At 34.7% G+C, this 16,485-nt stretch overlaps 2 protein-coding genes across 5 annotated transcripts; both read right to left on the bottom strand.

Annotated features, from left to right (window-relative positions):
- Positions 1-753: 753 nt before the first annotated feature.
- LOC127806659 (U11/U12 small nuclear ribonucleoprotein 48 kDa protein) lies at positions 754-10,551 on the bottom strand. 4 transcript variants are annotated; one of them, XM_052344106.1, is made up of 5 exons: positions 9,067-10,551; positions 7,782-7,896; positions 6,573-6,680; positions 5,097-5,849; positions 754-893 (listed from the first exon to the last, which is right to left on the bottom strand). In XM_052344106.1, the coding sequence occupies exons 1-4, from the start codon at positions 10,392-10,394 to the stop codon at positions 5,151-5,153; spliced, it is 2,250 nt and encodes a 749-aa protein (XP_052200066.1). In that variant the 5' UTR covers positions 10,395-10,551; the 3' UTR covers positions 754-893; positions 5,097-5,150. The 4 variants fall into 4 exon arrangements, with proteins under 4 accessions (XP_052200066.1, XP_052200057.1, XP_052200049.1 ...); XM_052344097.1 differs by lacking the exon at positions 754-893 and adding an exon at positions 1,335-1,827; XM_052344089.1 differs by lacking the exon at positions 754-893 and adding an exon at positions 1,335-2,004.
- Positions 10,552-13,060: 2,509 nt separating this feature from the next.
- On the bottom strand, positions 13,061-15,667 carry LOC127792278 (pentatricopeptide repeat-containing protein At3g04760, chloroplastic). Its single transcript, XM_052322731.1, has one exon. The coding sequence runs from the start codon at positions 15,477-15,479 to the stop codon at positions 13,761-13,763; it is 1,719 nt and encodes a 572-aa protein (XP_052178691.1). The 5' UTR covers positions 15,480-15,667; the 3' UTR covers positions 13,061-13,760.
- Between the last annotated feature and the right edge of the window lie 818 nt (positions 15,668-16,485).

Consider the following 16,485-nt stretch of genomic DNA (forward strand, 5'->3'; position numbering starts at 1 on the left):
TCGGTTCAGATGCCGCCGCCGCCGCCGCCGCCGCCTTCACTGGAAAGTTGTGCAGAAAGAAGAAGAAAATGATGCAGAAATTGGAGGAAGGCCGATGCCATGCTATAAAAGACATTAGAGAACCGCTCTCTATTATTACTATTAATAATGCCAAATTATATAATAATAAATACACCACTTATAGTATTTTCATTTTAATAATAATAACAATAACAATAATAATGTTTGGAATTGGAGAAAATAATAGAAAACTAATTATTCAAATTTGTTATTAAACCATGTAGTAATTATATAATATAATTTTATTTTATATTTTGAAGCTAATCATCACTTTAATTTCAATTTCATAAGCTTTCATTTCTTCTATTTTCTAATTCTAATCTTTTCCTCCTATTATTATAATTACTTGACAAAACTGATATAAGAATCCAATAAAAAAAAATTACAATCTCATAAAATATATATTTAAAAACTTTTGCCCACCTCACCATCATACCTTAGATTATTATACTAACAACCTCCTTCTTACTCTCTCATTATTTTGTAAATTAATCATCTATCCTTAAAGTCCACCATTCATTCTTAAATTTTTCAAAATTATTCTTAAATTTTCAAAATTATTCTTAAATTATTAAAAAATATTATTTGTACATAAACATTCTTACAAAATACTTCACAAATGTGATATATCGTGATATTTTAATATCAAATTATCGCGATATATGTTAATCCCCTTCCCTTTCTCTCCCACCTTCCCTCGCAGCTACATTTGACCACTCGTAGTTGTTCTTCACCTCACTTCCTTTCGCCGCTACAACTTCTATCGCCTCGCCCCGTTGTCTCTGTGGCCTCATTGCGTCGCCTTGTCGCTGTTGCCTCCTCCCACCGTGCCCCTGAGATCAATTATATTCATATGTTATTTTCATGTAATCACTTAAATTTTTTATTATTAAAATTACACCTCTAAATTTATAATTTTAAATTAATCTATCCCCCATATTTTTAACTTTTTTGTATAACTCAATTTTTCATTATATCAATTATATTCTTAAATTTACATTTTCAAGTCAATTTAATTGTGAATAAAATATAACATACATTTAGTCATCTCATTTTATTTTTATTATTTACACAAAAATACAAAAATTAAATTAACTTAAAAATAAAAATTCAATAATATAATCAAAATAACAAAAAAAATAAAATCAAATTGTCACTTGAAAATAAAGATTAAAATACAAGAGTTAACCAACTCGAAGATCAGTTTCGAATTGCTAGCTACATTTTCCAGAACGCCAATAAAGACTCCATCAGTAGCAGTTCACCAGGCACAGTTGTGGAGTCCATGATCATCTTTGCATTCTTCAAAAACTCATTCATACAATATCAACCGTAAATATTGAGGCATTTTTAAGGTTAACGGAGCCCATATAACATGATGCCCTTAATTTGCTCTTTTCATCCTACATTAGCTTAACGTCACATTCAAGCCCTAGTCAAGAACGGAAGCTAAACACAAAAATATAAAAATGAAAACTGGTACCAAAATCAGACAGCCCTTAATCAGGTAGTGGAATCAATCAACATCAGGCTCCTAATATGAAACAGAAAAACAGCATCAGCCAGACTCCTTGCCAGATGCAACAAATCCAGCACCATCTCAAAGAGACTTGTTTACATAGCCAAAAGGACAAAAGCTGTTCAAACATCATCCAAGTATCCCATCTCCCCAATAACCAATCATGCACGGGTTCATTAATAGGCAGCTGACCCATCAGAAAGAGCAGCAAAAGCGGAAGCAAAACCAACAATACTTAGCAGCAGTCCCTGCCACAAAATATACCTCAAAGTCTTAACCAGAACACATTCCAACTTCAGAGAAGGCACCCACAAATTACAACAGCAATTGCAGGCCACAAACTAGAAGAACAAAGAGTAAACGCACTCCCAGGCCAAGCCCAGTAGCCAGTGTACTCTTATATAGCCTCTTTTACCCACCGCCAGCTACAGCGAAAAAAAAACAGCATTAAGATGGTCCCTGTCACACTTTCACAGTTTCATCTGCCTATCAATTACTATAGATGAAATGAAAATTATGAAATCATCATGCGCATTGAGGATTGAGCTGAAGACAGCATTAGCAGAACATGATTGATAGCAATCCAAGTAAAAAAAGGTCAAAAAAAAAAGGAACTGAACTGCTGGGAGAAGCAGAAGGATGAAATTGACAACAGCAACACAAGAAGGGAAAAAAATCTTGGAGAGCATTGTTTTTCCCCATTCGGAGGGAAAAGCACACCCGGGCAAGAAAAAGGGGGTGGAGTCAAAAGCAAAGGCAACCACCATAAGTAGGATCAAATCCACTTCACATAAACTTGCACGATAGGAGATATACTCCTACCTGAGAGGCATTTGTTAAGTACAAGTTATGGCCATAAAAATAAGAACCAAATTCAATGTTGATATCCATTTTCTCTCGAGTTTAAGAGTATGTTTGATTGCACACATTGACCATAAAAAATGTGTAATTATTACACATATTTTCTATGAAAGCAATCAAACACTTTTAACTTTTCTATGAAAAATGTGTATGATATAAGCATTTAAAAGTTCTTTCCATGGAATTCATTTTCCAAGGGGGTGGGGTCATTTTTGTTTTCTAGGCAATAATTACCTAGAATTAAATTCTAGGTAATGCAATCAAACACACCCTAAGAGTTACTTTGCATAATTCTTATGTTTTCATGTGACACAAGCTATCTTGTCAAACATGTCCCAAAATGGATACTTCCTCATATGTAACCCAACTCTCTAAGAGGCTCTTAGTTACAATTACAAGCCATTTCAAAAAATAAGAAGAAGAATAATGTTAGTGCCAACACAATCACTCCACTTGGTGAATTTTTCAAGTGTCCATGAAACCCAAGCTATCTTGTTAGACATTGTCCCACATGGTCCCCAGATGATGCAAGTGAGTTCCTGTACTACTACAACCCTCATAGGTGAAATATAGAGGAATATTGCTGATGGTTATGCCTGACTCCAGTACTACTACAACCCTCTAAAAACAGGAATCAACACTATGCAATGTCCTTCACAAGATACAATATCAAGCATATAAACATACATTCTACTCTGTTTTCTCTTTGTCTCTATTTTGGGTACTAACATAAACACTACAAATAATGTTGGGACATGCTCAACATGAGCACTTCCTCATTCATTCTGAATGTCCTGGTAACTACTAGAAAACAATTCCTATCAACTTAATCGGAGATATCAAACAGTCCATGCCATATAACTAGCTTGCAAACACAGTTGTCAAAGGCGCAATGCTCATTGAAAAGCAAATTAGTGCTTGGGGCCCAAGGTGCAAGCTGAAACACGAGCCTTAGGCACATGAGGCACACATTTACTCAGAATGCTTTCAAAATACTTACACTATTGCTTTCAATATGTAGCAATAAGGAAGTAAGTGCAAACTCATAAAATCATAAATGACAAATGACCAACCCTATAACAACAACTAATATTATTGTAGAAAAACAATAGTTTCTTTTGCAATTAGTTTCTTCCAACTGCAAAAGAGATTAAGAGGATTCTAATTTCTTTTCCAATTAGAAGAGAAAAAAAAAAAAATTACAGCAGCACCCAAAACAAAAACAGTTACAGAAAAGCAATTTGTTTCTTTTGCAACTAGTTTATTTTAAATTGCAAAAGAAAAGAGAGAGAGAGAGAGAAATAGTAGAGCGCACAACATAAACATTTGTTTCTTAGCAAGAATTTAGAATAAAGAAAATAAAAATTAAAGTAGAACACAGTGAAAAACAATAACAACAAATAATTAGTTTCTTCTGAATTGCAAAAGAAATTAGAAGAAAGAAAGTAAATTGAAGTAGAACAGAGACGTGCGTGGTTCTCCAACAAGTGAACATATTGTCAAAGGATCCGACGGCAAGTGGGAAATCCAGCGGACCTCCAACTTACACTGCTATGTTCGCCTTTTGCTGATATACAAGAATATGCAACCAAATTAACAAGAAATAAGGGTGTGTTTGATAGTATACAAAATATATGGAAAATGTCACATCCAAGAAATTGAATTCCATCTTTGGTGTTTGACACACATTAAAGCATGTTTTTGCCTCTTTTCCATAGAAAATTCCATCTAGGGGGAGATGGTTTTTGTTTTCCATGTAAGTTGGAAAATGCTTTCCTTTCCAACTAAATGCTATCAAACACACCCTAAGATCTAAGATGACAAATGGACAAGAAATAGGGTTTTATTGCACTCAAATATACAAGGCATTGCATGAGGCGCGTGCCTTGTGCACCTAGGCAGCATCTCTGTGCGCCTTGCACCTAGGTGCGCCTGACAACTATGCCTGTAAGGCACATATAATATTGGAGATCCCATGATCTGAGATATACAACATGGCCTCCTCTTCATTTCTTTCTTTCTTTTTTACAAGAGGTTGGGAATGGCAGGTGACAGAAGGATAGATGGATTTATATTTATTTGTTACTCCATGACTAGGTCAAAACTCCAACATACACCAACCAAGTGCAAGTTTGCAGAAAAGTGAGAGAATAGAAAATATAAATAGAATCTAAATGCTCCTGTTAGAAGATGTATCTGGCAGTTGCATTGCTGGAAGCAGACCCATGCCCACAACCATGGCATGAAAGTCCAACACTGAGTATTAAATACATGCTTAAGGTAGGACTTACAGCTATACAGTCCGATAAAAGTTTTTCCCACTTCTCTATGCAGTCCAATAACATTATCAACTTAAACATTAGTGACGAGAACTTCTATTGGCAACTCTTGAGACAAGTTTCTAGTAATATACTATGCATTTAGAGAAACCATATAAATTTGTCAATGGTTATGGAATATGAAATGAGAAGAAAAATAACAGACAACCACAAATGAAAAGAAGCAAAAGGCAGCATCTAAGGATACAAAGGAGGATACAAACGTAGGTGAACTGCTGAACCCGCCTTATGACTGCAAAGTTACGTGAATACATTAAGTCAACAACAAAATACATTTTGAAACTGTATCTTCACCCAATTTGACTAAGAAGACTTACCACACATGAAGAGACCACTCAAGACTTCATACGCTAATCCAAACCAATCAGGTGTCAATGCCCATCTTTCTCATACATGTCATGAGATTCAGTAGGATCATATCTGTCATCAATCTCATAAACAGGAACAGATTCTGATTTAAGATCCCTGGATGCATGCTTCCGTCGTCTATCTTTTGTCTCTGTCTTCAGATCATTTCGCTCCCTTCGATGACTAGTTCGCTCATGTGACCTACTATGTCTATTGTCACCTTGCTCTCTCTGATAATTAGTCCGCTCATGTGACCAACGCTGGCTATTATCTGCACTTCGGGAAACATTGTTTCTGGACAGCTCCACATCATCTCTGTGCTTATGATCACTTGAACGGCCATGACTACTTTGTCTGTCTGAGCTTTTGGAATAATGCTCTCTATAATGGCTATCCCTGTCTAGGCATCTCTGGGATTCTAGATGCTCCCGGTGCCGACCAGAATCTCGTCCATGTTGCTTGCTGTTTTCAGGAGACTCACTCTCAAATCGTGTAAAGATGATATCGTTACTAGAATACAATTCTTTCTTGTAACCATATGGCCGTTTTTCTTCAGAGGTATCCAGTAAATTTTTCTTCAGCCCATCCACGTTGGAATATATGTCACCAAGTGAAGGTTCACATGGGAACTTTCCTTCTTTCTCAGAATCATTTAACAAGGAACCAATAGTACCTGCTTGTGTGATGCTTTCCATGTACTCATCTATTATATCCCTCATAACCTTTTACAAGTCAAATTGACACAAGGTTTACATGAGAATACTGGGATAGTTTCAAACCTCAAATTTAAAGAATAAAAAGTCAAAATAGCAGCCATCAAAGTATGACAGGCAAGGAACACTACAGAAGGCATCCAATAAATGAACATGACCCATATACACATGTAATAAGGTCTAAAAATTTGGAAGAAAATCAAAGCTCTTTCCAAGCCATAAAGAGCGTGTAAAAAGGAAGAAGATCTAAGCCCTATGTGAATAGCATATACTTTTGATGGCAGGGGCAGGCTCCTCATTTTCATCATCCAAGCCATGTCACACTCCTTCATACTTTAATGCTAAACAGTGACAACAAAAAAAAGAGCAAAAGAAGTGGAGAAAATGCTCTTTCTTGAGAAAGAGACACAAAGCTAACGCAACAAATAAAGAATTTCAGCCAAAATATTTAATTTTTAAAACAATAACATAGGGTAAGTATTCCATGATTTGATCAACATCAATCTAAATTATGAGTAGAAGGGAAATTTTGATTACAAAGAAAAGTATTTACACGTTGATGAAAGCAAACATTTCAAATTAATGAAACAATGGGAGAAAATCAGAGTATTTGGTTTCCTGGTTTCTTGTAAAGTGGTTGCCCCTTTTAGCAATTCAATTTTTATATGGTCACTTATCTATTAAACAAAAAAAGAGAGGGAACACATGCTAAAAAATGAAGCTACTTTGTACCTGTGTTGTAGTTCGCTTCACCTTCTTGCCACGATATGACATTCTTCGACGTTTGTAATCCCTTTCCTCGGCTAATAACTCCTCTCGTGTCTTTGTTTTATTTGTATCCTATCATGACCACAAGAATAGTGGGGTTGAGAAGAAATTTTGAGATGTGTAGTTTGTACAGCCATAAAGTGTCGTCCAGAGAGAAAATAGAAAAAATATCATATTTCTGTCATTTGACAGAAAGCAGCTTCTTTGAATAATAAACAACTTATATATCACAACAACAAAAAAAAACAACTTATATACAATGTCTCAAAGTAAGAATATCATACAATTAAAAAAGCTTAGTGTCAGCCACGATTCCAACAATAGATGGATTATAAAATCCCCCAGTTAAATGGAGAAGTTCAATCCTCTCTCATCATATAAGTCAGGATATATTTTCCCAATTTAGGCCAGAGTATTTTATTTTTTGGAACAAGTTGTACACTTGTACTTGTAGTTATAAATATCTACACACACACACACAAAACCATCTAGCTTGGGTTTATGGAGAATCTAAACCTTTCAACAGGGTTAAAGAAAATTCCTGACATTTAACCTGACAAATAAATAAAAATGCAGTAAAATCAAGAGAGACACCAATCACAAACCTAAGCAGGAATAAAGTAGAATATCTAAACTGCTCTGCCACCAAGAAACTGACTTGTCAAAAAAATTTTAGAAGAAAATCATTCCATATTACATGCATTTGGAAAATACATTCCAATCAACAGATGCTGTCTGGAAAATTGAATTTGTCAAAAACTAAAAAAAAAAAAAAAAATCAAAAGATGCCAAAGCAATTTTTACAGATGCAATTTTAATTTCCAAGAAATAACCATTTTTATTACGAATAAAAGAGTACTTAAATATCATATTTCAAAGTGAGAAAGACAAAGCTACACAAAGTTACTTGTTTAAAAAAATAATTAATGTTTACACAGATCAAGTTTATTTGGGGAAGGCATCAAAAAGTTTTGCTGTTTTTATTTTCTTGAACATCAGAACTGAACGCTCCAAGCCTTAAGTAGAGAACGCTCCAATGCTCAACATTTTACTGTTACCTTCATTTTGGATAGTCTGAGTTCTTAAAGAAATTAGAAACCAAAAGACATGCATCAAATACTTGTAACACTTGGGAAGAATAACCTTGAAGACAGAATAAATTAACTGGTGTACCTGGTCCTGCGGCCTCTGCCAAAGAAGCCCATCATGTTCTAGTAAAGGTCTATAGTTAGGGCGTTTTTGCCTCTCCTCATCAGCTCGTGTTGACAGATATGCATGCTCAACTATCCTAAAAGCAGCATAGATAATACCAAAGAAGAGTAAAGGAGCATAATTAGTATGTGACTGCAGATATTCTCACTCTAAATTAAAACTAAAAGTTTCAATTAATAGAACATGCTATTATCCTAATGCTAAAATCATAACAAAAACCCTTATAATAGCATTGTGAGTCAAGCTGATCTTAAAAAATCCAATTGCCTATATATCTTGACCCACAAGGTGCTATTAACTTTTGCTTTCAGAATTATCTAAATTTGCGAAAAGAAAAAATAAATTCCCCAATTACTCAAAAGTCATAATCAATTACAAAAATGCGCCGTACGCAAAAAGGAAGAGACTCATAGAATGGCAGAAGCAATAGAGCTTTTGCACATTTTCGTTAATCCATAAACAAGATCTATATATAGGCACATAGATCCATTGAATAGATACATAGATCCAAAGAATCCAGTGACCTTCACAAGTCCCCTAAATAGCCCCATGGCATGCGCTACAACACCATTTTTTTAGCCAATCCAACTAATAGTTACTCCATGCTCATAAGGATGTTATCAAGCCAGCTTGAAGCTCGTGACACTAGGCTTATTCCATCTCATACCCTTTAGTTAGTCAATGTATATACCATTTATACCCTACTCATATGTAACTCATTAAGGGGGCGTTTGTTAATCAAGATATGAGTTGGAAAAGTCAATATATGAGATGCATCCTAAATTTCTATCCTTCCCAACATGTTTGTTAAACTTATCTGACCATTCTTGGAAAAATCATTAATGACCTCTTTATCTTGATTTTTCAAAATATACTTATCTCTCCCCCTCTCAAGATAAGCATATCTTGGTCTTTATAGATAAAAAAAAATGACATTTGTGTCATCTAGTACATTTTAAAAAATTTAACAAACAATTTGATAAAAATCTTGGAATACTTCCCAACTTTATCTTGACCATTTCATATCTTGGTCCAAAAATCATTCCAAACTTATCTTGATACTCCCTTATCTTGCTCATTTTAACAAACACTACCTAAGTCAATAAAATTAGTTTGCATAAAAAGCATATGGTTATAAAAGAGTTTCATCAACCAAACAAGATAGTCAAAAATGAATATACATGAAATTTATGCTTTTAAGAAGGAAAAAATCAACAGAGAAAGAAAAACAAAAATGGAAACATACCTCTGATACCCAGTAAGCAAGTGGTCATCCCGCAGTGCCTTGACTTTCTGTTCGAGCAAGGACCGTTCATGCAATGCAGCCACTGCTGCTGCTACCTGGGAGACACAAATCTCTATGCTACTATTAGACTCGTCCACCAAACTATTTTCTTTATCATCCACAATTGTTTCAGAAAATTCTATAGTTCTACCGTCTGCATCCTTTAGAGCTGGTATTTCGGGGACATTTTGTCCCATCGGATACAATGAAGAATTCGATGAAGCATTTAATATCCATTGCTTTAGCATGTTAATAGCAAAAAGCTTCGCATTCAACTCCCCATATAATACAGATAACTGAAAGGACAACCACATCAGCACTTGGACTAGAACAGGACACTTAAAACTTATAGCTGGCACATTTAACTCCTTCACGGACTCCACCAAAGCAACGGCTTCGTTAACAATTGCTTTCATGCAAAGCCGAAAGAGTAAAACCACGTGATCTCTCAACGCCACGTCAATCACAACGCCATACTCAGGCGAATTCCCAATTACCCACGTCAGGAAATCATACTCTTGCACGATACGAGAACATAAAACAGCTCTAAGAACGCTATACGAATAGTTGGTTGGATAATCATTCCATGCCGCGATTTCATTCCAGACGACCCACAATTCCGAAGGAAGAAGCCCAATATGCTTCGCCGGAAAACCCTTGATCTCGCCATTACCGCTGGGCATAAAATTCGCACATTCAATAGATAAAATGCCCGGCATCGTGAAGGTTCGGCTTGTACCGTCTTGATTTGGGGATGTAACAATGCCTGGGCAATCCCGGTAGAAAAAATTGGGGCCGAAATCGCAGTACTCGTCTAGTGAGAAACAGTACTCGGAATTGCGATCATGGAGGGCTTGAACGAAACGGTTGTGCTTAGTTGCATCGTCGGAGGATCGGAGCGTGTTGGGATAACGCAACGAAGAAAGGTAGAGGTCGAGGTCTAGGGTAGGGGCAGAAGGGCAGTGGAGAGAGTGCCGGAAGAGGGACTCCGGAGAAACGCGATGGTGGGGGTTGAAAGGGCAAGTAGCGGCGGCAGTGGCGGAAGTCGGAGGGAGGAGAGTGGAGAGAGAGTGGAGTGTGGATTCCGAGAGGCGAACGAGGTGCTTGAGTGTCGAGAGAGCCGTGGGGAGATCAAGCGGAGGTGGCGCCAATGAAGTGGTCGCGGCGGTGGAGGAGGCTTGGATCTGGTTGCCGAAATGAGGATAGACAAGATTAGGGTTAGGGTTAGGGAAAGAAGGCGGAAAGGTCGAGAATGAGGATGGTGCTCCAAGAAAAGATGGAGGATTCATGGCCGACTGAACTCGACTCTTCTTCTTCTCTCCTATCAGCAGACATCATCGTGTCGGCGTGTTTCTTCCGACTCCTCCATGATCGAGAAGCTTCTCTACCGTGCTCGCCGTTCACAGCTACTTAAATCCAGCGCCGCCTTAAAAGAATTAGGGTAAATTACACTTAAAAGCCGGCTAGACTAAATCAAAACTACTCCCGTCAAATATAGGGAATTACATTACAGTACTCTTCTACTATTAAGTAATAAAAAATAATTTTAATTTTTATTTACAATTTATCTCTTTTGTCAAAATTAAAGACATAAATAGTAAAACACAGCGCAAAGGCGATAATCTCAAATAATAAAAAATAGCCATTTGAGGCCTTAAAATTTCTTTCCCTTTTCCACCATATTTTTTTCCCCTTTAATTATATAAAAATTAAAACAAATAATAAATTCTGGCATTAATTTTTTAGAATATCCAACTCATACTAAATTCATGCAAAATCGACTATATTGTGTATGGGATAAAAAATAAATAATAAAAAAATAACATTAATGACATTGTCGCCGTGAAAAAATATAGGAGAAATAGAATAAAAATTATATTAAACAAAATGATCAAATCTATTTTGCCGCCTAACGGGGAAACTATATATATTTAAAGGTGAGCAACTATTTTTCCTTAATTTCTAAAATTATTCTTAGCCTCTTGATATTGTGTATATAAATTATTATACCCTCTAATACTTATTTTTTTGAAATAAAAAAATACAAATGATAATTAAGTAATACTAACAAAATTTAGTATACAAACTTTAAACTTTTGTCCCTCAAACTAAAAATCCTGACTTTACCATTACTTTTATATTTTTTCACATGACCACTCAAGTATTTTTGTTATTTGATTACGTCTCTTAACCTAATTTTTTAGTTAATTTAATTAATGTACTTTAGCTTTTTCATGTAGCAATCTAATTTCTTATTATTTTAATTATACCCATATACCTTTATTTTGTAGTCAATTTAACTCATATATTTTAATGTATACCAAAAATAAAATAAGACAATAAAATATATGTTACACTCTATTTATATCAAAGTATATGAGTTAAATTAATTAAAAAATGCAAGACCAAGGACTTACTCAAAACAATAAAATGTTTGAGTTGTCACAAAAATAAAATATTATCAACTATAAAATATAAATTAACTCAAAAATATATGTTTAGAAAATGTAATCAAAACAATAAAAAATATTATATAAAAGTGAATGAGCATAATTACATGAGAGAGGGATAAAGGATAAAAATATTTTAGGTATTTTAAAAAATATAACAATTGTTTATTTATGACAGAGATTAAATTGTAGTATATTTTATCCCAAACAATGATAAATTATATAAAGTCTACCCACTAAATTAAGTCATTTATACATAAATTTGTGCGATCTACAAATATTGTTACTTTTAACTATTGTTTTATACACCATTTCAATTAACAAGTCAATAAAAACAAAAGTAAGTCACAAAGAACTCTACAGATATTTAAAAAATTTATGATATTTTTGTGCAAATTACATAGATTTTGAATGCAATTTACCAAAAAAATAAAGGTAAACCAGGCTTAATTTCTCAATACATTGCATAAATATGGAGAATGCTATTTACTCTTTTTAAAATTATACTAATTGCTCTTAATATTAAAAGTTATGTCAATATTGCACTTTAAAATTTAGATTACATATAATACTTCTTATTTTTTTATAAAATTACACAAGTTTTATAATAAATAGTTGATTGGTGAAAATTTTGATTAAGACATCCCATATTAGTCTGTAATGGTGTAACGAACTATTTTCAATTAGCAATTGCTTTGAAATAAAAGATGGACAAACTCGTTTTAAGTAAAAATGATAAACTATTTCAACACATGTATAAGATTATAATTGAATCGAGTCAAACCAAATTTTATTATGCTCAGACTCAACTCATGAATCAATTTATAAGTTCGAGCCTTAAAGTTCGGCTTAGGCTCAACTCATTAAAATATTGACAAACTGAGTCAAGACTCAATCTAAGGCTCGAACTCGCTAAAATCTATTATTTTACTTAAACATAATTTGTTATTTTACTTTATTATTATATTTACATATATTATATTATGTTAAATGATGAAACTAATATATATAATAATTGTAAACATATCCATTTTGATGATATTATTATAATAATTTAAAGTTTGATAACTTTATGATAAATAATATATTTATAAAATTTAAAATAAATATATTGATGTATTTATAAATGAATTTATTCACAAACTATTCGCAAACTTATAATTGATCATGTTACGAATTTATAATCAAACATATTAGTATTTATAAGTCTCTAATTGAACATGTTCTTAAACTTGAACAAGGCAAGCTTCATTGAGGTTAAACTCGACTCGTTTACAAATCAAGATTTAAATTTAGGCTCAAGCTCAACTTATTTACCTTAATAAATGAATTCAAACAAACTTTTATCGAGTTGAACATCAAGTTGCTCGCAAACGACTCAAGTCATTTGCAGCTCTACGCATATACAAGTTTTATCTTATTGCATGCGATTGAGCTGAAAGTATTAGGGGGATCACATGATGCATTTTAAAATATAAGGTGGGTTTAAGTGAATCAAGTCAACATGGAAGGGGGAAAATAGGTATTTTATACAAAATAGAAATAAATACATGAGAAGGCAAAAGACGAACACAATGAAACATAAAGAGTTTATCTACACTCTGCCATGAAACTCTTACAAAGACAAATATCCATAAGATTAGAGAGTAAATACAGAGGAGGCACTGACAGGTACTTAGTGCATCAATTCCCATTTACCAATGGAAACTCGAGTTCCTTTCTTGGCTATGTAATGGCATTGTGATGATCACTATGTAGTGCGTCAATTCCTACTGTCATTGCTCAAAGCCAAACTATGCTAGTCCTTTAGCCATGGCTTCTCTTTCAGCTAGTCCCTTAGCCATGGTTTCTCTTTTGTTGCCTGTTATGCTACTTGCTTGCTGCATAATTAGCTTCAGATGTGGATAGGAACAAAACCAAGTTATCCCCAATTAGTATTAAAGCAGAAATTTTGTCCACCTGCTTGCGCGATAGAATAAGAATACTGAACTTCATGTTTCAGGAAGCTGAAATGCCGAATGGAAACATTTTCAGTTCTTTGGCATGGACAGTCACCCTGATCATTGCACTAATCAGTCGTGCAAAGTTGAATCAAATAACCGAATTTCCCTCAACGTGCTTGCCTTCGAGTTGAGAGGAAGTGCCATGGAGATGGGATAATTCCAAGAGAGTCCATTTTGGAGATAGAGAAACACCAAAAGGAAGCTACTTGTTGATTCCTGTATGAGCCACTTCTTCATAAACACCGAGCAAAGGAAAAGTTTTGTTCAAACGTTTGAATGAATTTTTTGAAATGATGTTCATTGAATGAAGGGAGGTTGCCAGTTCCATGGCCTTGGGTCGCCATCCTGCAAAGCCAATTCCTTCAATCAACAGGATGTATGTAGTTTCATTTGGCCGGCAGCCCTTTCTGACCATTTCTGCTAGCATGCTAATGGCATCGTCCATTCTATGAGCTTTGCACAACCCAAGAAGCACAATGTTGTAAGTGATGACTGTTGGTGGGAATCGACTCTCTTCCATTTCGGCCAACACCTTGATAGCCTCATCCACCATTCCATCCCTGCAGAAACAGGATATGAGTGAATTGTATGTAATCTCATCGGGATTAATCCCCTCGTTTGTCATCTCACAAAACACACTCAAGGCCCTAGTTTTATCCCCATTGCTCCATAAAGCACTGAACATTGTGTTATAAGAACTCACATCCGGAGGACAACCTATAACAGCAAGCTTCTCAAACAGTTCCATAGCCTGTTCAGCATTTCCATTCTTACACAGGGCAGACAAGATTGTGTTGTAGTTCACAATATCCGGGAGACAACCATTAGAGATCATATAATCCAAGAACTCTATAGCCAAATCTAACCTCCCCTCTCTGCATAGCGCAGAAATCAACGGGTCATAACTGTATGTATCAGGACTCAATCCTTTTTCCATCATAAGCTTCAAGACAGTAACCGCCTCATTGATCTTGCCTTCTCGACAAAGGGAGCTTATCAAGATGCTGAAAGTAACAACATTTGGCTCACAACCTCTGGCATACATCTCGGCTACAAGCTTCTCCCCATCACTCCATTTCCCCCGACTCAATAATGCCCTCAACATCGTATTGTATGAGATCACATCCGGTTTGCAACCATTAGCCGGTAAGCTCCTAACAAACTCAGAAGCCCTATCCAACATCCCTTCCCTGCACAATCCCCTGATTATGGCATTGTAAGTATACATATCGGGTTGAAGCCCTCTCGATAACATCTCATCCAATTGCTTCATTGCTTCATCTATGCCTCCTTGGAGAATAGTTGCTTCTATCAAAATTGTATAGGTTATCACAGTAGGCTGACAATTATCCTCCAACAACTGATCCAAAACCTTCAAGGCCAATCCCAACTTCCCCCTACTACAAAGACTCCCAATCATTATATTGTAAGTCACAACGTCCGGCGAGAAGCCTCGGTTTCTCATCCGGTTCAACACTTGATTGGCTGATCCAATCTGATTTACCTTACAAAACCCACTAATCAGGGCATTATAGGCAAAAACATCAGGTTCACCGTATGACTCCAAAATTTCTAAAACCCTAACTGCTCTTCCCAAATTGTTGGAATTGAAGAACCCTTTGATGAGCTTTGTACAGAGAATCACATCTGGCTTGTAACCCTTGCTCACCATACACTCGAGAAAGTAGAGTGCCTCACTGTGTTTCCCTGATTTGCAGGACCTATTGAGCAGTTTCATCAAATGGGTTTCCTTGAAATCATAGGATTGCAAAAGGGTTGGCTTTGTTTTAGCAGAAACCTTAACTTTTGGTGAGGGATTTCTGAAGCCAACAACAGTATTTCCACCAGACCGGGAAGTGGGTTTCAGATGAGTGGCGAAGGCAAGACAGTGAGGAAAACATTCAGCAGAATATATTGTCATTTGCCGCTTCCTTTGTGGATCTCAGTGCTCATGGCAGACCATTGTTTTGAAGATTCTAGTATATATTGCACATATAAATATATCTCATATATATACACAGGGCCAGAACGAGGGTACCTGTAATTCTGCGTTGGAAGTGTGCATGGTAAAATGGGCAACGGCAGCTGAAGCTGTGGAGCTCTTAAAGCTTCTCATTCTCATTCATTGGATGTCATCAGATCATAGATTCTGCAGATAAGGTGATATTCGGGTCATGGGTTGCAACCGGGTCTAACAACACCAAATTATATCAATTTTTTATTTATATGATATTATTAACTATTACTTTTGACGTTAAAAAATTAGATAAATTACCGCTTTGAATGATTTTTGTGTTTTTCTTTCGTTTATTTCTCTTTAATTATATATATATTTTTAAAAAAATGGCACATCCTTTATATTTTTATTTGATTTTCAGCAAAAAAAATAAAGAAATTAAGAAAAACAAAAATAACAAAAATAAATGAAACATTTCTAATGAGTTTAAAGAACCTAACAAGAGAAGAAAAAAGGACAAGACGAGATAAAGAATAATTAAGTATTATTGTTATTGTTATTTAAATATAATAATTAAAAATTATATTATGAAATAACTTAAGAAATTGACAAAATCAAGCAAAAAATACAATTATTTAGAAGAGTCTAATAGTTGTTCGAGAGAGAGTTTTCTCATGATGTTTTTCCAAAATAATGACTTAATTGGGTAAATTATGTTTTGTAATATGTCTCTATATTTTTATTATTCTATAAAATGATTTTTTCTAAGATAACTTTTTATCTTAGAAAATATTTATTATTTAAAATAATAGATTTTACTAGAACAAAGTCTTTTTCGAGAGAACTCTCGTGAGAGAGGATATACTATAATAATTGCGATCGTTCTGACTGAGTATAGAGATAAATAAAAACTAAAATTTAGTTAGTAAAACAAATAACAAGAAAAAGTAAACCTCGGAGGGATTATTGA

The sequence above is a fragment of the Diospyros lotus genome, chromosome 1 (genome assembly GCF_014633365.1).
Source record: "Diospyros lotus cultivar Yz01 chromosome 1, ASM1463336v1, whole genome shotgun sequence".
In the NCBI taxonomy this organism is placed as follows: Eukaryota; Viridiplantae; Streptophyta; class Magnoliopsida; order Ericales; family Ebenaceae; genus Diospyros; species Diospyros lotus.